Genomic DNA, 25116 nt, shown 5'->3' with positions numbered 1-25116 from the left:
ACGCAGGGCCCCGGCCTCCACAGGGCCATTGGGCTAATGATCAGCCTTGGCAATTAAAGTCAGTCTGTGAGTCAGTGTGGCATCAGGAGGGCCATCTGCTCCCAGCCCTCTAGCACTCTCTCTGGCCTGTGGGACCACTTGCTGGGGTCACAGCTCACCCAGCGTGGAAAGAAGATGGTCACAGGATCTGAGGAACAATCTGCTGTGTAACTCTAGCTCAATAGAAACCTGTTCTGGCGTTAGCACTGCTGTCTCACGAGTGCAGTAAAAACACAAACAGTGGGATCTGTCTTATGGAGGACATTGTTGCATGCACCCGTGACACAGGTAAGCTCCTCATCAGCCTCAGGCCAGTGATTCTTTCCCCCACCTGCTCCGGTACTGGAGCCAAGAAGCGGGGTACTTATTGTACTGAATGGGAAATATAAGATGTCTGAATACTTGAGAGAGCTTCAGATCAGCTGATAATGACTGCACATGGAGTCCCAGACTACATCCTCATCCACATAGGAGGTAATGGACTATAGCCAGCAAGAGTTTTATTGGACACAAAGTGTTGAAAAGGAGTTTTCAACACTTAGAGGTAAGAGGGATACTCGGGTCAACACGTGAGGCAGTACTGGAGCAATGCCAGTATGCTCATCTGCATCTAGAGTCAACAGAGCAGAATGAATGCAGGAGAGTTCTTGAAATAAAGCTGAATGTAAACACATTTTTAGTTAGTCTCCGATAGCTACATTGTGATGAAGTATAACAGAAAATACTTCTGAGCCTGAGGGCCTCTCTGAAAAGGAGCCACAGAAGTTTGTATCCTAGAAAAAAGGTTTGCTAGTTCTTTCTCAAGTGGTCTTTGGCTCAGCGGCACATCACCACACTGCCATCCTACCTTCTCGTCCTTGACCCCCCCATGACCTTGCAGAAGCCTAATTTCTGGATATAGTCCACAACAACACCTCTCAACCCAGCAGCAGACGGTTGCTGGACCCTGGGGAGGCCAACTGGTGGTTCAGGGCTATGCCCCGGGTGTGACCTCTGGTGCATTTATCATATGTTCAGTCAGCTCTGCCCCCGTTTACAGGGGCTTGCCCCCCCCCAGGTGCAGTCACTCACACCAGTTGCACAGGTCAGCAGCTCCTTTACCCTAAAACCCACCTCCTGAGAGGACAGCTGCTCCCTATAGCTTCATGTTCTTCTCCATCAGAGAAAAGGGGGTCAGCAGGTCAGCAGCCTTCATCTTCAACTCTGTCTACCCATAAGCCCCCCCCCCCCCCCCGCTCTCAATCAACTTCCTCCTGACTGCCTTTTTTTGTTTAACTTAATTTACCATATTTATTTGTTTGCCTGTCCTTGTTTGTCTACCCTCCCTCATACTGTAAAGCGTCTTTGAGTTGTGAAAAGCGCTATATAAATACAATGTATTATTATTATCTTTTTACTCGGTCACTAACAGTTGCATGGACCACAGGCACCTTCTATAGGTGTAGCTCCATGCCATGCAACATCTATCACTGTGTGTCCTGTGTTTCAGGACGACTACCTGTAACATTTTGTATGATGCCTATTTCTACAATGCATTATAATCTGCTTTAAACACTGTATAATTATAAGCACTCTTAAATATTGATAATATTTTAGAACAATAATCATAACACATGATAAAGCCTGTTTTAATTACAAATAAGGTCAATTATCATAATACTTGGAGATTGCTCACTAACATTTTATGATTATTATTAGAACTTTATTAAAAGCAAACTATTGACATTATAATGCATTTTAACAGTGATTTAGAATGTAGAAAGTAATTTTACTCAGTAATTTTATCTCTGTCATTCTCTATTAACTTATTCTGGAAAATATTCCTGCAGCTTAATGTTTTCAAATGTAATTTTTTGTGATATTGTCCAGGTTTCTATGTGACACTGAGTTTGTTTGAGTTGTATTTATCTTATAGAAACTGTACATTATCTAATTTCCTTTTATGAATAGACCATATTTATTTCAGCACTATCCCTTAAGCTGGTAGTGGTTAAGTATCTTGAAGTAGGACGACTCAACAAAGACAGACATGTGGGCGTTTATGGCAGCACAACCCCTCGTCTCTTACTGCATGGGACTTTGCCAAACAGGCCACCCCGAGTCTTCACAGTGAGAGATATCTACTCCACACTGATTTAGGCGTTTCAGAAGGCATTTCCTGTCACTTGGATATGATGTAGTGTGCTGTTGTGTTTAAGGCATGGTTGGTTAATGGAGTTGGAGATACAGAGGGCTGGAGGCTACCGCAGCGCTGTCCAACACTCTATATCTGACGGGGAAACAAATCTGACACAGACATGTGACAAGAAGAGGATATGGCAACAGGACAAGAAAAGAAACACAGATGGAAAAACCAAAGCACCAACTCCAACAAACAAACACCCTTTTCAGAATGTGTTATGAGAAGAGGCTAAATATATACAGCATAGAAGGGCTGTCAACGCATTAACGCTTGTGATTCATCTGGAAACTTTAACGGTTTAAAAAAAGCCTAAATGCAAATTAATCATATTACAAAGTTTGACCCCAACTTCCTCCCCTAATTCCAGCGCCGATGTGTACAATGGCAGTAATAAGGCAAAGGAAGTGCAGGAAGTAGCACAAGCTATATGTATTGCCCTGACCTCTGCATATCAGTAAGAACCATCACTACTCCAGAGTACAACACCTAATCCATGACGAATAGTTTGCTTTAAAAGTGGTGAAAACGGAGGAAAGGCATTTTGCGGAACTGTATGCTTATTGGTTCTTGAGAATGCACAGGAGTATGAGATAGCCGAAAAGCTAACCGCTGCAGGAAGAGATACTGCTTGCAGGAGGATAGTGCTAGTAAGAATATTAGTATACGAGCATATGTCCTGTGTAGGCCACATGTACAGAGGAGGATCACAGCAGCTCAGCTTTGTTGATGCTTGAGCTACGCGTTGGAACAAGGACTTCATGAGCTCTGTGCCTTCATAACTTAATCGTTTGAATCTCACACATTTGTCTATTTCATTTAACTTTTACAGCATTATATTTTACATTCTATCTTTAGCTCATCTTATTCTATTTTACATGTATATATGTAACTTCTCCTGCATTACTTGCACATTAGTCTTGCAACATTCTCTTGCACTATTTGATTTCTACACTCACTTTTTGTGACTATGTTTTCTTGTTTTATATATATTTATGTTGCATTGTTGGTGGAGCCGGGGACTTAAGATGTTCATTGTTTAACTACACTGTAGCTGTGCTTATGACAATAAAGCCTTGATGATTTTTGAAATCGATTTAACCACAACTATACAGATGTTTTAAAAAGGGTAGTGTTAAGGTAACCCCTTCTGTTGTCATTGCTACACTTACCTCTGCCCTCCTTAATGTCCCTTCCTCTCCGTTCTCTTACTACTTAAGAGGCTGACTCATTGCTGTTTCTCATGACATCTGGTGTAGTCGTATGACTGAGTGTTATGTCTTTCTCTCACTCAGTCTGTGTCTCTCCCCTGATGGGACCCCACTGACATCTTCATCGCTGGTTTTTCCAGTGTAGCATAATGACCTCCTACTAGCAGCCCTAATGGAGCCATAATGGTCATTTATGCCAGGGGAGGCTCCGAGGGCACGGCTGTGGAGGCAGAGGCGCTCGGGTGAAGTCCCTCTGCTTCTTCACGCACATCTCAGTCTTTGTATAAATACAGTTGTCTGTGTGTGCGTTCCACTGAGCATTCACGAGTGTGTTATGAAATAAATGAAGGTATAACTGGTTAACAATAGAAAGCACAATATGTGTGTAACACGAGTGTTTCCTTGCTTTTTAATGTTCACTTCTACAGCTCATTCGCATGCATAATGCACTTCTTTTTTTTTAATTACATTTCCCCTCATACAGATGAGCTCCCTATTCATGCATACATCATACACACAATGGAGTTCCACCACTGGCAGAGACTATACTGTACATAAATTACAGTGTGGAAGCTTAACTTGCACTTATTGCTATTTTCTTTCTAGCCATTTGCATTTTAATATACGCAGTAAACACAAGGAGCTTTCTGAGTAAAGCCTTAAAAGACACTTTAAGGCTGTGATGGAATAAGATACTTCTTTAAATGTGGCTTAATAATGCAAGGTCCTCCAGAGTGGACATCCCTCAAGCTTTAAATGCGGCACATCTTAAGATGTTCCCCCGAGGCCAGTTGAATAATACAAAGGCACATTTTTCAGCCTGCTAATGCTAATTAGACTGTTGCATAGAAACAGGAATAATGTACAGTAAGGTTCCCTATGACTTGTCAGATCCTGTTTTTTCCACTTCTAGCAACATTCACAGCTGCGTCTTGAGTTGATTTAGGAAAAAAAAAACATCCTACAGTATCTAATCTATTATGTTTACACATAAAACCAAGGGAAGAAAAAGAAAGATTATTGTAATCAGCTCAGTTAACCATTATGCATTTTTATAAAAAAACTACCACGGAGTGTAGCTTCTCTCACAAAGTGGAACAATTATGATAAATGACATTTAAGAGAATATGTAAAAGTAAAGCAGATACAGATCCACTCCTAATACTACAGCATGAGGCGAGGATATTCATTTCAACACGACTTTCCTTCATTTGAAGCTATCTGAAAATCAGTGCCGTCCAACAGATTTTTACCTGCAGTATCTAGGGAAATGTGCGCTCTTTAATCTCTGTCAGAAATCAAAAGGAAGTCCTTTTGATTTACCTCATTTTGATTCAAAGACACCTTGAATTTGAGTTTGTTCTTTGTAACGTGACAAATGTTAGCTATGACGTCTGATCATTTAAGTCAAGTTCTATAATGCTGACGTGCTGCCATCCAGGATGAGCAGAGCAGTGTACGATACTGTTCAACATTACTTCCATCTTTTTTGATGTTGTATTTTTTTGTTGAAAAAAAGCAACTCTGTCAGTGTAAAAAAATATTAACAACAAGCCCACAGCTGTTTGTTTATGCACATGCTTCTGTCTTTGCTAATTCAAATTCTTTTCCATACTTCAGTGTCTTGTATCACACACTGGTCTAGATATTTAACCTGCTTATGTAGATCTCTCTCAGGGTGTCTGCATAGAATCTCTCAGATCGCTTCTTTGAAAATTCACACATAGCTATCGGGAGTGAGCGATGATTTACCTCTGATCCCGGGCATATGTTGGCAATCTCCAAAAAGTGTCGGTGTGTAGATAATCTGGGCTGTGTGTAATGCAATTTTTGGAAAAGGCAAAAATGAAGCTGTATTATCAACGTTACTTTAATTAAAGGGGCCCTATTATTCAAATGTTCAGGTTTTATTTGTTGCCTCTACTGTGACATCTTTACATGCTTTAAGGTTCAAAAAGGTATTTATATTTCGGTCATTCTGCTCTGATTGGTTAGCTGGCCCGGTCTGTTGTGCTTGGTCAACCACTTAGAGATGTTCCACCTCTTAGCCTATCATGAACAATGTGTTGGAGCGTTAGCCAATAGAAGTGCAGGTGTTACGTAGGGATGTCTTTATGTTAAGGAAGTAAACAAAGGAGTCCAATGGAGGCGTTTCAGGCGGGGGAGGGGGGGGGGGGGGGGAACTTTGGGATTTTAGCTTCTGCAGCCATTTACATGCAAAAAACCTATAGAACACACTACAGGAAAGGGAAACTCCAAAAAGCATAATTGGGCCTCTTTAATGGGAGGGCTCTGTGTTATTAGAAAGGCAGTAACTGCCTCAGCACATGTAGGGGTTTTCATCTTAAACTGTGTGGATATTTACATCCACATAAGATAAATGCAACATGACAACGCTCACATATCCCATGTCACATTTGCATTCAAACATTACAGTCCCCTCTGCTTTCTTTTGACACTGATAATACCACTGTTTGCCATCCATTTCCTGAATATGCAGCAGCCCAATCAGAGAAGGTTTCCTTCCCAATGGGAGCAGACAGACAATGTGTGAAATGTCATTGTTCATCAATGTGTTACAAATCTCTGGGAAGAGACAGCCCTGCTAACATACAAATCAATGCCAATCCGATGGAAATGCGTTCCTTAAACATTGTTAACAATCACGTATCCACTATTAGAAAAAAGTTTTGATGAATCCAAAAAGAACAGACTTTTTTGTTATTTTGGTGTTGCTAATCATTTGTTACACCTCCTTACCAATTGTGATTCTGTCTCTTGATTGTCACTGCACATGCACTATGCAACATCATCTTTAAAGTGTAATTCCAACTTTAGTTCAAGCATAATGCTGAAGGGATGCAGCCCGAGGGAGACAGTGTGTGATTACAGCGGCGCATATTAAATACAGTTTGGAAGTGAGTAAAAATCAGAAGGCAAAAACTTCAACCAGCTTTCTGTCATCATCATGAACACTTTATAATATAGCTAGAACAACAGGTCCAATATATATATATATATACAACGTGTTATGCATTCTAGGAATGTGCAACTGAACATTTGTAAATTAATTAATTGAATATCTCAAAAGGAATATACATGAATCTTTATGGCTTACTGTATGATATTAAACTTCCAATGTATTTTCCAATCCTTTACATTTTCTTCTAATGTTTCATTGGCACATTAATACGCCAGAAACTGCATCGCCATTCTCTGCTATTAGCATCATGTGTAATACCATCCAAACTATACGTGCTAATTTATAGTTTCCCTTTAAAAACTATTAATTAAATAACTATTAATTATATATACTGCATAAAGCACCAATTATTTTTAGAGAATTATTCAACAACAAAGTACATAAATACATACAAATAAAGTGGGATGTACTGAAATTCATTTGCATTTGGAATTTATTTATCCAGGTTATTAAATAATGAATGTTTTACTATACACAGTATAATAAACAATTCAATTGTTATTATCCACAAGTTTGTAAAATGTGTGTGTGCTTGTGTCTAAGAGAACTAGAGCTTGGTTAGTCTCTAGTTGAGTTACACACAAATACCAATGTCAGAGTTTACACTTGATGATTTCTTGCACGGACACGTTTTGACAAATTGGGGATGCTGTGATTCACATCATTTATATATGAAGGTCTGTGAGTGCATTAAATAGTAATGATGTCTGAGCCGTGATGGAACTACGTTTGCAGGCAGCCTACGAACACAGACATAGAAACACACTGCATGTGATCAATATCAAAGGCACTTTGTGATCAATGCTGGGATTAATTGGGAGTGTCACAAGGACCGCGGAGCTAAATTGTCAGATTCTGTTGAACAGCTGCTTAGCTGCTTTGAGTCTAACTGGCAGCAGTTTTTTATTTCTATATATATATTTATATTACACTTGTCTTTTAGGTTCCATTTGAACTCTGTTTCAGCTGCCGGGATGTCAGCTTTGGTTTCTCTTTTTCCTGTGTACGTCTTATTGAGTTTTCCGACTTAATTCACTGTTTCACATCACTGATCAATGTTTTATCACTGTTTTATCTTGACAATTGGACAATTGCCTAACCGCCTTTTCCCGTTAACAGTGGACCCCTGAGGTTTACTGTGTGTAAAAAAAAGCCTTGAAACACTGCCCACAATTTACGCCTCCTGGATCCTGTCTGCCTGCTCTCCGCTCCATGTATTTATAGGAGTGTTTCAGCGGGAGGGGGGTGTACAGTGAAATAAAGCCTTTGATCTTAAAATAAGGATGCTTTCCACATCTTAGTAGGGAAGGACACAAGTCAATACTTGGCCTGCGGTTATTTAATCTGGACAAGGAGTTTGATTCATACATTAAAAAATTCCAATTACCCTGTCAAGAGTTGAGCGGGCCCAGAGGAGGCTGTTTTAATCATACAGCTTTATCAAACTCTTTAAATTGAGTTTAACATGGACAGAATCATACATTCTGCCTTGGGTAAGGTGACATCCCTTAATTTGTCCTAAACTGTAAACATTAAACAAATCTATGTTAAACTAAAATTACTTATATGGCATAAACACTGATCGCTCTTTTCATGTCAAATCGTTTTCCGTTGCATCCTAAAAGCATCTAAGGATGCTTTTACAGAAAAATAAGGATGGATAGTCATTCGTAAGGTCATCTTTGATAAATAAACGGTTGTGTACATTGTAAGTCTACGGATTCACATAGATATCAAATGAAACAATGGGTCTTAAATTATTCATTTTTTAAGAAGACAGACCACCAACAATTCCCACATTTGTATGCAGCTGGTGTTCCCCCACGTTGATGAGAAGGTGCTATTCCATTTCTTCTGGCGAATGATGTTGTGGTCAGGTATAAATCTAGCATGTGTCTGATCTGCAGGTGGTCACAGCTGGACCTCCTGTCTTACCATTGCTGAATCTATTTCACCGAGATATTACAGAGATCTGAGCGGCTGTCAGATATTTCCCATTCCGTCTTATCAGCGGAAGGAATGATGTCTGGCACGGCAAACAAAGTATGTGTAAAGTCCTTAAATAAAGCATGAAATTGACGGGATGCCTGTCTAAGTGAGGCGCCTGGGAGCCGCGGGCCCCTCGCAGCAGACAGGTGCAGCTGCTCACCTCCAGACTGACGCCTCCCATTGAAGAGCCGCAATCTGAGTCAACACTTTTAAATGCAGAAAATGGATTCATTCATTTTCCATTATAACATCAAATGGATAAAACGACCCTACACAACGCACTGCTTATTTTTCTGCTTCTCCACACATGGATTTGCATACATTGGGCCACAGAAGACGAATAACTTACCCCATTTTAGACATTTGGTCATGCTACTGTTGGAATATGGGATAAAAAGGAGTAAGCAATTTACTCCACTATAGGTCAGCTTTCAAAATATAGTTGAGAAATCCGGACAAGTAACATACTTATAACCCTGCATATTATCTGGTGACTGACTTGTATGTTGATGATATTTTGAGTATGAGCGTGTAAGTGTGTGTGTCTCTGTGTGTGTGTGTGTGTGTGTGTGTGTGTGAGTGTGTGTGTGTGTGTGTGTGTGTGTGTGCGTATTTGCATCAGCTGCAACATTGATATTTTAAGAAAGTATTTTACTCACCAGGGAACTGGTAGCTGTAGCTGGGCGCAAATCCAGTGTATCCACGGCCATACGTCGCCACAATGTTAGGGTAGCCTTTGGTAGAGAGGAAAGAAATTAAGGGATTATTAGAAAAATACATACAGATGTCATACCAACACACACAGATAAACTTATATCTTTTTTTAGAAGGCAACAGATCTGAAAAGGCTGGATTTAAACTGAATACCCAGCAAATTATTATTTTCTCAGGCAAATTCTAATGTTATTTAAAGAGGCCCTATTGTGCTTTTTGAGGTTTTCCCTTCCCTATAGTGTGTTCTATAGGTTTTTGTGCATGTCATGGTCTGAAAAGGCTACAATACCAAAGTCCCCGCCCCACCTTGATTGGATTATTTTGTTTACTTCCGTAACATAATGACATCACTACACTCATGCTTATAATGGCTACAGCTCAAACATACTGTACGGGATAGGCTAAGGGGCGGGACATTTCTAGATAACCATTCAGAGCAGACTGGGCTCTGGTTTAAGACAGAGGGTGAAAAGAGGTTCTGCAGCACAGGTAGTATGAGAAAAATAAAGAGCTTTTTGAACAAAGTTTGTGTGTTACCCTAGCATGATTTGAAAAAAACTGCAATAAACAAACCTCTAGGGCACTAATGCAGTGGTTCTCAACTGGTCAGGCCTCGGGACCCACTTTTTACTTGGTCAATACATCGCGACCCAACATTTTGAAGCACTCAAATCTATTCCACAAAAAATCGTGCTGTAATATATACGCTTTTCAGCATACAATATTAATAAAAGTGAAGTACAGTGCATAAATCCCTTATATCCCTTCACAGAACTAAAGTATGCTTTTAAAAAAGGTTTAATGAGATGATGGAATCAAAGCTGAACTATATAAAAAGGCACGCATGCTGAAAACCCAACCCCAGCAGGGGGGTCTGGGGGGATTCTCCCCCAGGAGATTTTTAGAAATACTAACATAAACTATGCATTCTGGTACACTGAGAAGAAAATAAATAAATCTATTACTACCCGACATATTAGTAATATTTTATGCCATTGTTTGTTTTGAAGAGTAAAGAGGAGATAGTTGTGTGACTTACTTTAAATTGTGGGTAAGGGTAGATAGCTCCCATTGTTCTGTGACCTGTCAGTCATCAAACCGGGGGTCATATTTCATTATGTGTTCATTTATATCTGAAGTTGTAACCATGGATGTATAAAAAAAAGTTCTACCGCAAAGTTATTCTCCGTGGGGACTTCCGGCAACAATCTTGATTCTGATTGGCCAGAAGACTCGAAAAAACATCAGCAAAGATATTTTATTGAGAAGATGATCACTATGTGACAGAAGTTTTCAAAACCGTTTATGGTCTCCGGTACTTCCAGTCCAACGCCGACTGCATGCACAGCGTTAGAAAATCGGGCCTTTCAAATAAAAGTTTGACTTTTTCCCCCAAAAAATAAAATTCCAATTTTTTTTTTTTCAATTTTTTTTCTTCACTCACACATCCACTCGAAACGGGTCCGCGACCCACATTTGGGTCGCGACCCACCAGTTGAGAACCACTGCACTAATGTATGTATTTGCTTCAATCCTAATGAGAGGTGCCATGTATTTACAGCTCGTAATGTTGATTGTACATTGTAAACTGATAGACATTGGCTGAGTGTGCAGTCTGATAGCCAGCACCACCTTCAATCAATGGTCAACCGTCACAATTACATTAACCTCTATTCTTGATCATGCTGCTCATGTTGTTTTTCCTAAAGTCTTACCCTTCATGGATCAATAGCCTCTTTAATTATATTATATTTTAACACACTTAAGGAACCTCAACAGGAGACTCAGAGCAGTTAATAGAAAGTTGTTTTTTTAAGCTGCGACTGGCTCTGTGGCTCGCTCTGTCGGTGCACGGAAATGTCTCCACCCCTTGGCGGCCACACTTCTCACCCTAGGAGGCTGAAACTTGGCAACGAGGTCAAGTTTTCTGAGGTTATGAGAGTGTGAATGTATGAAAGCCGGTATGTATGCATGCATGTGGTTGCTATACATTCTTGTTTTCCTACATTTATGTTTTTTGATTACTGATCTCCATCATTCATTGAGGTAAGATCTTCAGTAGAGTTGGGTATCAACACCTGGTGACAAATTATGAGCTGATTCAAATGAGGTTACAATGCAAAACATTGATAACCAAATATCACTCCTGCTTCTTTAAGCCCAATTCATTCTACATTTTTTACTGTAGCAAAAGTTACCATGCCTTTGTATAGCACGTATGTTAATGTTCAGTGCAACTTCTACGTTGCAGAAAACGTACTAATATGGCTAGAATGTGTTAAAAAGATGCTTACTAACAAGGTTTAACCGTGAATTTAAAACTCTTTTATTTTCTATAGTTGTATATAGTTATCAAGTGTAGCAAATGCTTTATGGAAATGACAAGCATGTGTGAAATGTGTTAAAATAGAAACCACCTCTGAGAACAGCAACATCAAGTGAGAGTTTTGGGTCCCTTAGGCTTATAACACATTATAATTATAATTATAATTACTGTTACATTACTTTATAACTAGTATGCTTCACAGAGGCTTACAGACAACAATTAAAAAGAGAGAGGCTTGTATTTGTGAAAAAACAGTGACTTGTGCTGTGTTAGATAGAGATAGAATCCACTTTTATAAGTGAATCTTGATTAAAATATATAAATTCAATCACTTTCAATAACCCATGTCCTTTGGCCAAAACCTTCAAAGCCTAGAGTTTTCCAGCCTGAAATTCCCAAACAATTTCCAATGACCTGAATGGATTTAAAATGTAATGAAATGTTCAAATCGTAATATAGATTAGTGGAATATTTAAAGTGAGTGGAGCACAATAACTGTTAAAGGCTAATTATATGTTAACATGTCATTCTGAATAAAGTATTGTGAAGTTGCAAAGATATCCCAGCCTATACATCTTATTTATCGTGCAGCCCTACTTTCAATGACCATGTCTAAGCCTTGATATTCCGAATACACCTAAGTATGTCTACACTGGCTTCCTGTGTGTCACAGAATAGATTTCAAAATACTGCTGCTGGTTTATAAAGCACTGAATGGTTTAGGCCCAAAATACATTTCTGACCTCCTGCTAAATTATGAACCATCCAGATCTCTCAGGTCTTCAGGGACTGGTCAGCTTTCTGTCCCCAGAGTCAGAACTAAACATGGTAAAGCAGCGTTCAGTTATTATGCTCCAAATATCTGGAACAAACTCCCAGAAACCTGCAGGTCCGCTGCAACTCTGACTACTTTTAAATCCAGGCTGAAGACTTTTCTTTTTGTCGCTGCTTTTAATTGAACTATTCATATCTTAGACTGCACTGTAACTTTTATCCATGTACTTTTTTCTTTTAATGTTTAATTGACAGCACTGTAACTTTTATCCATGTATTTTTTCTTTTAATGTTTATTTTATTAGCTTTTCTTTTTAATGACTGATTTTAAATGCCATTTTCTTAATCTCTTTCATTTTTTGTAAAGCACTTTGAATTGCCTTGTGTTGAAAAGTGCTATATAAATAAACTTGCCTTGCCTTGCCTTGCCTTGCCTTGCCTTGCCTTGCCTACATGCAATGACAAGTTGAGTTATGCTCCCAAATTCTATTTTCAAAATGTTTTGTTGTAAGTCTGTAATGTGGGGGGGGGGGGGGGGGCAGCGAACCGCTGCAACACGTGTATTTCGGTTTATTCACGGTATTCATTTTGTTATTCTACAGTATTGTTGTTTTATAGTTATTTGTTAATGTAACCCAATTTGTGTTCTTTGAAATGGAAAAGTATATTGCATTGTGTTTGTTACTTTCGTTGCAGTTGTGTATGTCTTAAGTGTAATTTGGCTTGGCTTCCTATTTTGTATGGACATGCTTTTATTTTGAAGGAGAGTTAGCGCTGTTGAAAGGAAGTTGTTGTTGCTATGGAAACAACGTGACGGAGATTAACGGAGAAAAAGTCATATCTACATATAAAGACGGAGAAAGTCAATGGTTACGTGTTAGCACCCCCCGAAGAGGCACAAGCTCTTACGTTGATATTGGAGTTTTCAATAAATTCAATTTGGCAGCCGCAGTGCAAAGCGAAAAAAAACAACTAAAACGAATATCCGAATAACGAAATTGAAACCCGAATAGTACTCCAACGAACGAATATTCGGGTTCAGCCCTAGTGGCAGGGGCGGTTTGGTGAGAACTGGGAGTTGTCCAAGTACCAGGACACACTCCCCATTTTGCACTTTAACCGGCCACCCTCCACCCGCAACATTAGCACATACATTCCCCAGTGTAAGAAACAAATAATTAGTTAGTCAGGATTACTATTTATCCAAGGTACAAAGAATGTAATCACAGCCTCTGAATTATAAAACTTGCTGAGGATGTAAACAACAAACTGCCAACTGTAAATCAAAGTCAAAGTGTGTGGGAGGAAACAGGCTCGTTTAGAATTGTTTAGTTTTGCTGTCCCTAGATAGATGGAGAGTTTCAATGAGGCCAAAAGAGGACCGAGTGTCATTTGAAAAATGTAAGAATAGCAGATGTATTGTTCATCTGCCGTCAAGCTTCTTATTACAAGCGCAGGCCTGGCAGTTAATTAGCTGGACAGTTTTCAGACAGAAGCAGCTGTGGGCAACATATTGAGAAACGGGGTGTGAGGGAGCAGGCAGCGAGGAAGTGGGAAACACACAAAACAAGACATTGGAGAAGAAGAGTGGGTGGGTGGGAGGCTGAGAGAGGGAGCTAGTGTGAGAAGGAGTGAGAATGTGAGCGCCATAAAAGGTAATATAAACATAATTAACCCTGTAATTATGGTATATGTCTCAGTCTTTATCCGTTTCCCTCAAGCTATTATCACCTTCAACCATAAGTCTGGACTAAATGATCTAATAAGAGGAAGTCCTCTAGGCGAGGGATGAATCACTCGAGGCGACCTTGATAACTCTTTCCTTATTGTGTGTAAATACGACCGTAGAAACCAGCCCAGGGGCCTCATTTATAACGCCATGCGTAGGATTCACGTGGGAAGGTTGCTTACGTAGTAGAAATCCAAAAAATAGGTACAGAAATGTTCCGACATTTTCCGATTCACAAAACATTGCGTACCGGCGAGGAAAGTGCATACGGCACTTCCTACGCCGGTTTCCCTTTATAAATCACAACCGACTCGAAATGCGGTGCAGCTTTTGCGGGCTTCACGTAACGCCCATATTTGCCTATAAATAGTCAAAGAAACGCCCATTCATTCATTCATTCTGACTGACTGCATGAAGAAGATCGCAGGAAATGACGACAGAACAGCTAAAAAATACATCTCACGCCGTGTCAGATTTTGGTTATTTTGGGGAGGTGGAGATAAATGATATTGTTTGGAGGATGCAGTTTGAACCAGCATGGAGGTCGGATCGTCACCAAAATAAATAAATAATTGGTCCAAAAAAGGTTAATGACAAAATACACATAACCTTCCTCAGGCAGTGTGTTTGTACCGGGGACAGGAGACCCCCCCTTGATGAGAAACTGTAAGCAGTGAACGGGGAATCCCTCCGGTGTGGAGTCATGACGACTGGATCTGAATTATTTGTTTGTATTTGGTGGTTTGCGTCCCAGCTGTCGATCAGCTGTGCGCAGCGTCTCCGCAGCAACTCTCCACCAGTTAAAGGAAATAAAACTTGCGTTATATTAGCTGTACAATTTACCACATATGGTGTTCTTAGTTTCCATACCTCCTGTGTTTTACGAGCGACTTATCAAGTCTTGGCAAACGGCATAAAACATGATTAAACATGATAGTATATAAAACCATACTCGTATCTACCTATAGAAATGCAAAACGGCGTCAATTTAGACGTAATTCTGTCCTCCTGCTTACCGCATCATTTATGAGAAAACATTTCATAACATTAACACAACATATTCGAGGTGGTTTTCAATAACATATCCGTATTTATTTATTTCTCCAAGTTATGTGTTTGTGTGCACTGAGGAGTCGCAAACAGGCGTTTGTTTAATCATTTTAAGATTGGCTTTAATCAATGTTTGAAAATGAATTCTTCATATATGATAAATGAGAGGTAACATTTTATTTATGGTATTATTTCCACATATTTCTCTCCATTCTTCCTTCTGCCAACGGTGTCGCAGTTTCTCGTCTCTCTGTGCTTAGTGCGTACGGATGGGTTAGAGTTTGCGTGGAGGACCGCACATTTTCCCGTCAAGTTAGTATTTTATAAATCACAAACATTGCGTAGAAACTGGCGTACGCCATTTTTTGAGCGTATATCCCTTTATAAATGAGGCCCCAGGAAACGTTTTTTTGGCCTCAGTTCCCGTTAGATACAGCATGCACTGGCTTGATAAATTGTCTGTAGTCACATATAAATGTCTACAGTTTAACTTTTGCTACTACAGACTGTGCAGCCTGATGGAACATACAGTAAATACAATCAAAAAAACATAAATATTAAGGGGCTGTAATTATATATATATTTACAATCAAATCTTATATAAGGGTATTCCAGCTGCGGGACTAATAAAGGATTTCAGATGGTTTTTAAATGGGTACAAGCAGAAGGGCAAACATTTTTTTGACCGCAGTAAAACAGAACTGTTTTTAAGAGGCTGAACATGAAAAAATATAGATTTAAGCAAAAAAACATAGATCCATCTAATGTTGCTTTAGTTTTATGAGACTAGCTTGGGTCTAAGATCATTTTTAATTGTAAGTGATGTCTTTTCCTGGTTTCGAAGACTTTGTTTCAGTAAAGTGATGTCATTTAGAAATGTTCCAGATTGTTCTAGCTGTTCTGTTATCTGCATGTACCCACTAAGTCATTCTATCCACATTACTGATGATTATTATAAAAATGTGTATCGTTTAAAAATGCTGTCCTTTTAGTCATATATCTATATTGAGGTATTTGGTCAGAAATGTTGGGATATATTATTTTCTTTATCCCTCAGAATTACCAGTTTTTAAGAGATTGTATAGCTACATATATTAAATATATGTAGCTATACCGATGTAGTGCTACATCTGTATATATATGAAGAGACACCTGTAATATCGATTTAGAATATGAATGTCAACGTTATAATTGAGGCAAACTATATAGTCCTAATATAAAATACTGACGACTAAGATTATGTGAATAATGCATAAAGTGTATTGCGTATATACATTTTGTTTCAGAGATGACATATGTGCACTTGTTTGCCTGTGCCTACAGCATGCGGCGTCAAAACATATTTTGCATTCATGCATACTTGTGTGTGCAAGTATGTGCGTGAGGGTATGTAGGCTATGTGCGTGTGTGTGTGAGTGTTTGTGTGAGCATGTGTGTGTAAATGCTCTGTTCTGTATGCCTCAGAGCCTGTGCCAGCTGGAATCAGAAAGGTTGACCTTGGTCATAAATATCTAATCAGTGTTTGCTGTCCATGAAAAAGTTCAATTTATTCCTGACCCAATGGGAAAATGCCTCTCCCAGACCCTCTTCCATCTCACGCAGACAAAAAGAAATGCAACTGAGAGAGGCTGAGAGGAGCCTTAACCTGGTGTGGATGAAGTAGGACGGAGGCTAAACCAAAAAAAAACCCTCCATCAGCCGCTGATGAGAAGTCATCACCAGGAAGTTACAGATGGATAGTTTTCACACAACCTCGCCTCGCTGTTTGTTTGGTCTGAAAGGAACTGTGATGTGATACAATGAAAAGCTATCACGGGCTGCAAAATATTGGATATTATGTGTTTGATACTGTCTTAGTGTCAAACAGAATAAATGCCAAACTGAAATTGTTGGCTCAGATTCCTCGCACCACACTATTTCAACATTTTCTCAAACTGCAAAAACCACTTCCCTCGTCTGATGTACTGCATTACAATGGCTTTCACATGACTAACTGAGGAGAGATGTGTACACTGAGTGTTAAAAGGAGAGGGCTTTAGAGAGGAATATGAAAGTGTCAGGATTAAGATGCTTACTATCTCATTCAATCCTAAGTATGTGCATACAAACAAGAGAGCGGGAGTGAAAGAAGAAAGGAGGAAGAGGTTCCTCTCCTCAGTAAATGAAGCCTGCCATTGTGTGTGGCCTGGTGGCAGCCTCTTAGTGCTCTTATTTGCCTTATTAATATGCATGCTAATGTACCTATTTTATGGCTCAACAGTTCTGATTCACTTTAAAATCAATTATCCATCTGGTACACCCATACCTCGTGCAGGCTCAAATGTGTATTAATTTCAGCAAACATACATCGCGCACAACACAATAAAGATAAATGCCTCGATTAGAGGCAGTAAACAAAGCAGCAAGGGATGGCTTTAATGAGATTTGGCACAAAAGGAGCTTACACTTTCTTAAATAATGAGCCTGGCGTGGCCTTTTTTTCTAAATGCAAATTATATAAAGGAATGTTTCGCTGTCCTTGTTCCAATTTCATTTAGATAAGAGTGTCTCCAAACAAGTTGGCTGTTAATATTCTCACATGAGCACATCACTGCCTTTCCCCGCCTGCCGTCTCCCAGCGGAGGGGAAGAGTGTCGTCCTCTTCACACAGACATTAGTCTGTAATAAGTTCGGAAAGTTCACAGTGCTTGTTAAGTACTTCAAGCAGATGAGATGGAACTCAAACGGTTTTATCCAGGCATTTACCACAAAACAAAAAACGTATATTAATGGCAAGGTCAACCTTAGAATAACCCTGTTTATACGCCTGTATATACAGTAGATGGACAGATAGCATAGATAATACGTTGACTGCTGCTTAATTTGCCTTGTTGGAAAATTATTCCACAGCTCAAAAAAATTTGACTGGTTGCTCTTAATTTCCTGTCAGAAAATGCAAAACAAGCAACCCCAGCTATGTCTCGCTATCGACCTTCAAAGCCCCTTTAAACATTTCGCTACCTGGTACAGATACAAATGCATGACTGAGGTTCTGCTTGCACCTGCTTCTAGAGGGGATGGGGGGAGAAAGGGGGGGGCGGCTACTCGCATGGCAAAACGAGTCTCTTACAATCAGCTGCATGTCTCTTTTGCTTTTGAAGGAAAAAATAAATCTTTTATGCGAGGGCAAATCCATTTGGTTGGGTCGCACATACAAATTATATGCATAGGAAATGAGAACGACAGAAGAATAGAAAGACAGATAGATATGTGGATAGAGAAACATAAGTACGCATACAGATAGATAGATAGATAGATAGATATACACTGAACTAACTGAAACTTTGACTTTAATTAAATGTATTATGTCAACAGATTTCACATAACTGTAGGTTAGTTGAAAGCAATAATATTAAGTTAAACCTAATATATTTGATTTAAACTTAAAATGATTGCTTTCAACCAACCTAATACAGTTTTGTGAAATCTGTTGACATAATTAAAGTCAACGGTTCAGTTTTTTCACTGCAGATAGATAGATAGATAGATAGATAGATAGATAGATAGATAGATAGATAGATAGATAGATAGATAGATAGATAGATAGATAGATAGATAGATAGATAGATAGATAGATAGATAGATAGATAGATAGATAGATAGATAGATAGATAGATAGATAGATAGATAGATAGATAGATAGATAGAGACAGCAGGAGGGAGGGAGTGCAATAGTGTTAAATAAAAAGGGCCACAGGCATGGGCTGCGAGGGTAATGAAGGGGGGCGGCAGCTGAGGTCCCTGTAGATGAGATCTCTCGCTGACATGTGTGTCCCCTTCATTACCCATTAAGGGGGGCACAGTGATGAATCCTTAATATGACATTACACCAATTTTCCTCTTCATTTAGCCTGCTAATGTGCTGGTCTGCTCCTATATGCCCAGGGGCTGCCGGTACCAGACTCCACCAGAAATAGACCACAGTGGTCACTGGTGGCACACCTTCAAGCAGCCTAATTAGGGCCAGTGCTCCTCTAATGGGGCTATCTCGACCAGAGTTTGCATAAGATGATCTTTTTTTCACGAGGTAGAAAGCGATGACTGCATGGCGTGCGTGTCTCACACCTTCCCTGTACCTGCTACATTGGCTTATATTTGATGTTTATATTTGCAAACTGGTAAAAACCATGAGTGAAACTTACTATGATGATGCTACAGTATAATGCAATATGAACAATAATCTGCTTGTAGCACTATCATTTTTAGGTGCTCTTTAATATTTACAATGCTTTATAACAATAGCCATAAAGCATTGAATATTGGATAGTAAGGTCCAATATGATTTTTATATATATTCTACTCATATTGTCACTTACTAAAATATCTTATATATTTCATTAAAAAGCTATTAATAACCTTTTTTGTAAGTCATTATAGACACAGTTATAATGCATTGTAAGTCATGCGTAATACAAACATATATTGTATATTGAATATTGTTATGTATAGAAAACACATGCTATTATGAATGCTTATTCAAGCTTATTAGTAGATTATAGAGATCATAACACATAAGTATGTTTATAATGCATTATATTACATTTTTGCGAGTTACAATTGTATGCCTATTTTTGTGCTTCAGCGTTATTTCAAACCTACAGTATATCATACGCTGTCATATACAGTAAAGGCTGTATATGAATCACTTGTTATAGTATTTGCACATTTGTGTGTGCTTTTGTGTGAATACAGTATGTGTGTATGACTCACTCAGCATGCCCATCCCCAGCATGAAGGCATCCATGGTGTAGGGCAGACCCCTGGCTCTCCCTCGTGTTCCCGGTGGGAACATCACCTCTTTGGGCTGGGCCTTCTTACATTCTACCTATGTAGACAGACAAAAACACACACACAAGCACACACACAGAGACAAAGCATTAGACTGTGTAAGTACACAAGCAGACAGATCTGACAGCGCTGTCTCAACTCTTTAAGGTGCTTTTCTATTTGACTTGCACAGCACTAGATGTTTTCCGTGGAGAAAAACAAGACTGAGTCAATCCGAGCACCTCGCATTTTAGAGGAGAGTCTCAAAGGAAAACTTACAATCATGCTCCTCCCGCATTAAAGCAAAGGTTATTGCTCCAGTGAGCATGTGCCCAATGCCTCTGGGAAATACAAGCTTAATACTTTCCAAGTGTTTCTGAGACATCAAGGTAGGAGAAGCTCTGTTCTGCAATGCCATTACAACAGCGTGTCTAGTTTCTTTGTAAAGTTTGGTTCTTTGTTTAATCCAAACAAAGGAACATTTAAAAAAGCAATAATCTCTCTTGACAACATCTCTAAGTTTTCTATGATTTTCGTCTTGCCATGGCAATGTGTATACAATCTTTTAAAGCTGGTAAAAAAAAGAAGGTGTTTTAAAACTCAATATTGTTATTTGTGTATTGTGTATGCATTGGGCTGGGCTGAAGTCCCCAGCGCCCCGCAAACCAATTCCACCCGCAGCGCCCGGCTCCCTGCAGCATTTCTTCCTCTCACTCCACTTCTCACACATACAGGTTTGTTCATTTCCCATCTTGCAAGACTGACATCTCCTCCTCCTCCTACATAACACATATCAAATGAGGGATGTGACAGGGGCAGATGAGGAGAAGGAGGAAGATGAGAGTACCATTTACCACGTATCTATCCTATCTGGATGAATTATAGAGAGGCACGACCGTCTGACAAGGGGGTGGCATGGTCTTGTGTCTGTGGGTTGTTCTTGGGGTAGGCTGGGTCTGTTCACCATGCTGCACAATCTATTTGCTCCACTGCCTGCTTGGCATCAGCCTGTCCATCTGTTTGTCTGTTTGCCTCCTGGCTCTGGGCTGCTTCTCCCTACTGCATCCACTTAAGCGGGGCTTTCTCGGCTGCTGCGATTCACATGTCATCCTGGCCTGCTGCGCAACACAGGATGCTGGTTCTGTGCTCACCTCAACCAAGGTGCAGCCCGGCATCCATACAAATAGGCTCGTAACTCTGACAGGCCAGCCGTGCACATTACTATTCACGCATGCTCTTAGTTGCTAAACTGGGATGAAAACTTCCCGTGCGTGAAAAGTTGCTGCGGTAAATATATGCTGCTTTTATATCATGCTCTTCTGCTCTTTATGACCTCTTGTAGCACTGTATGTATGGAAGACAGAATGTATACGTTCATAGACATTCATCTGGAGGCAAGGAAACCAACATTTACGTCTTGTGGGCCATGCCATCAGGAGCCATTTGGGGTTAAGACCTTTTAGGAACCTAATTAGGGTCAATGCTCTGTAATGGGGCTATCTAGATCAGAGTTTGCATGATTTTTCTTTTTCAACACATAGAAATAAAGGACTGAATGGCGTACAGCTTCCCTGCACCCCCCGTATTGGTTAACATTTTTATTTGAAACTTAGTAAATAATGGTGAGCACCACTTTCAATGCTGCCCATGTGTATAACGCAAACTAACATAGTAACTGCAGGGCTGGAGATCAAACCACCGACCTTTCCTCATGGAGGATGATGATATACATCCTGAGCCACAGCCCTCTGTGCTGAAAAAATAGCACGGAATAACTTCTGTATATCCAGAAACTTAAAAAAGGGGCACTAATGAAATAGTTTGTTTCACTGGGGGAAAGTTGCTGTGTTGCGCAGCAGTGGTTTAAAGCAGTCTGAACTAAAGTACACAGTTCCCTCAGCCACTTTATAGCTGTCACAACTACTCTGCCCTCCTGGCTCGGCGGCCATGCTTTGACATGGTGCAGAGGAGAGCACTGCTATGGTCAGGAAGGACCCCCAGCATGCATGCAGGACCTGGGTGGGACAAATGGGTCAGTTAGAAATATCTGTGCACTGCTGAGTTTCACCTGGCTGGGTGACAAACGCACCGTACTGAAGTTCAGAGACAGTGTCCGCTCAGTGTCCTGCAGCAGTCAAATCCAGTGAGTTAGTGAGACAGACTTGGGGGTGAGTCATTCCTACATGCTCTTCAAGAAGGACTTTTGATATTCAGGGAGATGGCTTCTTGTCATGGATAAAAAAAAGAAAAAGATCTGTGATGGTGTGAGTGTGTGGGTGTTCACCTGCTTCAAACACACAGGAGTGTGTGAGAGAGGGAGGCAGCAGCTTTCAAGAGCGAGCTAAGTAGAAGAAAGGAGAACGAAGAGGACGGAAAGACCATTCTGAGCCTGACAGCCAAGCACTGCAAAGGTTCAGCCGACGTGAACGCATCACATTCCAATTTCCTTCATGTAGAAATGTTTACAGGCTGAATCCTCTGCCACATGAACAGCAGGAAAACATTACATTCACTTTAACTGCAACTATAGTGCTGAATTGTGGCTTTTCTAGGCACAATATTGTTTGGTGAAAAGCATCATGATCCATCATTTAGATGTCCCAGTTTGAGAACTATTGTGGCTTGTCAAGATAAAGGGCACCACTGTAACCTGCCCTGCCTTCTCTGTCAGAAAAGTTACATTGTGTTGTTTGGAAAAAGCACCCAGGAGACCTGAGAGCCTGAAACACACACAGAAACCCACACACGTATACAGTTTGTAAGACAGCTGACTGTTGAAGTGAATTCCTGCCACAGTGTTGACAAGGTATGGTTACCGCGACCTGCGTGCTTTCAACATATATCGAGATGTTTGCTGCTACTCCGCTGCGCTGACGCACTGCAGTTGAGTTCAGAGATTTGTGTCACTTTTCAGTCAGGGTAGGGAGGAAAATAGAAAGCCGAACAGTAGTGTGTATATACTTTTAAAAAGTTGGACTTTATGTTTTTAGCAAGTTATTTGAAATACTGTTTGTGAGTGCTTGAACTGGGAACTCTTAACTGTGCCGGAGGCTTAGACACAATTCTTAGGGAGTGTTGCTGTGGACTTTAAAAAGGGCATTATTTGATTGATTATTATCATTATTGATAGTATGGGCTTTCAAAATGTACTTAAGTAAAAAGTACCCACAACTACCAGCTGTTTTAAAGAGTAACTGACATCTCTTTATATTAATAGAACAATAATGTCATTGTTAGCTAATGAATGTTTTGATGCTGAACAACGGCAACATGACAACGTTTCCATTGGTCCCTCTTCTTTAGAGAAGACCAGGAAATGATGGATACACGGATCATGTTCAAATCAATAGGCACGCAATGACTCTAAATAATAATGACCACGCCACCAAACACACATTCAGACTAAAGGAACCAGCCTGTTTTGAAAATGTAAGAACTAGAAAATACAGGTATTTGTGTAAAAAATGTAAGAAGTAAAAGTAAAAAGTCATTAGAAAAATAAGTAGTGGAGTAAAGTACTGATACCAGAAACATTTACTTAAGTACAGTAACGCAGTATTTGTACTCCACTACTTCCCACCTCTGCCCTTAGCATATGACATACAATGTGTTGGAGCGTCAGCCAATAGAAGCGTAAGTGTTACGTAGTGATGTCACTATGTCGCTTAAGTAAACAAACTAATACAATTGAGGCATGTCAGGGAGGGGGGGGGTAGTGTGTGGGAGAGAAACTTCCTCTGGAGGGAACTTTGGGATTTTAGCCTTTGCAGACCATTTACATGCACAAAAACCTATAGAACACACTACAGGGAAGGGAAACAAAAGCATAATAGGGCCCCTATACATGTAAATAGGACGTAATATTCTAAATCTTGTTTAACCTACATTTCAAGCCCTTTTACTTCAGCTTTTAAATAAGTGAGACATTACACATTTAATTAAAATACACATTTCAGTGTCCTTTTGTTCTGCTGCTGTCTTGTTCTGGTTGTGAATGCAGAATTCAGTTTTTGTTCATCATTCTTTCAAAAATAACTACCAACAACAAGGCATGATATTGAAATTACGATGGGCACACACTGTATGCACACAAGCACTACTACTAACACAGCCCACCGGTGAAGAATAAAACAAAGAGCCCCCTTTGTTTCCATGTGAAAACCCTGTGATACAGAGCAGAGGAACACTCTAGTTATGACCTTTTCAATACATCTCCTATACATTAACCTTGTAGTATAATAGGAAGGTGTGGGCGGGATTGCACTGGCAATGGCTGTCCTTCAGGGATGAGTGTTGTTGTAGGGGGGAGGTGCACAGCTACTATTAGCTTCACTAGTGAATGGATTCCATCAGTTGACAGGTAGACTGAAGAAAGGAAGACCTGTGATTCCTTTACTCCAGCGCCCAGTCCCAGTTGATCAGTCAAAACACATAGACTGCTTAGCTGGGAAATGTCACAGCTCTGCATGCACAACATCAGCCATGGTTGTCTGCTTATTCACTTAAAGAATAAGGCTCAGGGCTCGAGCTTAAGGACGTCCCGGGGCCGAAGAAAATAGGGTCAGGGAGGATAACAAATAATTTTCGGACGAGAGTTACAATTAAAATACCCTGCTAACTCTACTACAAACGGCGATAAAAATGAAACCGACTGCACGTTTTGTGTAGCACACAGTTATTAAACCTCCTTGTCAACATAAATACACACGCACAAAACATTTAGCAACTACAGCTGTGCCCGCAAATTCCTGGGCCTAGCTATGTACTGAGTGTTTGTATTTCGCGGGTTGAGTGATGTACAATGGCATCCCGTGGAGGAATTCTGAAATGTTTTACCGTTACATCACGAAAACGCACAGCAGAACCAGACCCTGGAGCGCCGGCCTCTTTATTTACTTACTCCTCTCTTCATCCCCTATGGGTAATAAGGCTGAGATGAGAACTCTCCATCGTATTTAGTCCTTAGCAATATGCTGCGCCTCTCTCCATGTAGGGATGGGTACCGAGCCCCGGTATTAAACGGGCCCCGGGTCGGAATTATTAAAGACAGTGGTAACATTAAGCTCCGACGTTATCGGACTTTTTATCGGTACTGGAGACATTTAAAAAAGATATGTCATATGTATTATTGCTACATAAACATTATATTGCAGTTTTAGTTTCACCAACTCCGTTTCTAATATGCAATAAGACTACAACATGCGTCTATGATGTATTTTCGAGCTTTCCAATCCAGACGAGATCTCTCTCTCCCGTCTGTGTGCGAGGGGGCGGGGCCGTTTGTAAATGTCTCCTGACTGTGTTACAGACTGTCAT

At 40.1% G+C, this 25116-nt stretch overlaps 1 protein-coding gene across 10 annotated transcripts in view; it reads right to left on the bottom strand.

The window, feature by feature from the left end:
* The window catches only part of msi2b (musashi RNA-binding protein 2b), a 321629-nt gene that overhangs the window by 57272 nt on the left and 239241 nt on the right, over window positions 1-25116 (bottom strand). For all 10 annotated transcript variants that reach the window (XM_034226607.1, XM_034226606.1, XM_034226608.1 and 7 more), the window contains exons 9-10: window positions 19744-19858; window positions 9061-9135 (exon numbers count right to left, since the gene is read on the bottom strand). In XM_034226607.1, coding sequence (XP_034082498.1) covers window positions 9061-9135; window positions 19744-19858 — 190 coding nt within the window. The remainder of the gene's footprint in view (window positions 1-9060; window positions 9136-19743; window positions 19859-25116) is intronic.

This window comes from Gymnodraco acuticeps, unplaced genomic scaffold, assembly GCF_902827175.1.
Source record: "Gymnodraco acuticeps unplaced genomic scaffold, fGymAcu1.1, whole genome shotgun sequence".
Classification (NCBI taxonomy): domain Eukaryota; kingdom Metazoa; phylum Chordata; class Actinopteri; order Perciformes; family Bathydraconidae; genus Gymnodraco; species Gymnodraco acuticeps.
The sequence above is the reverse complement of the archived record's forward strand: the minus strand, read 5'-3'. Positions and strand labels throughout refer to the sequence as shown.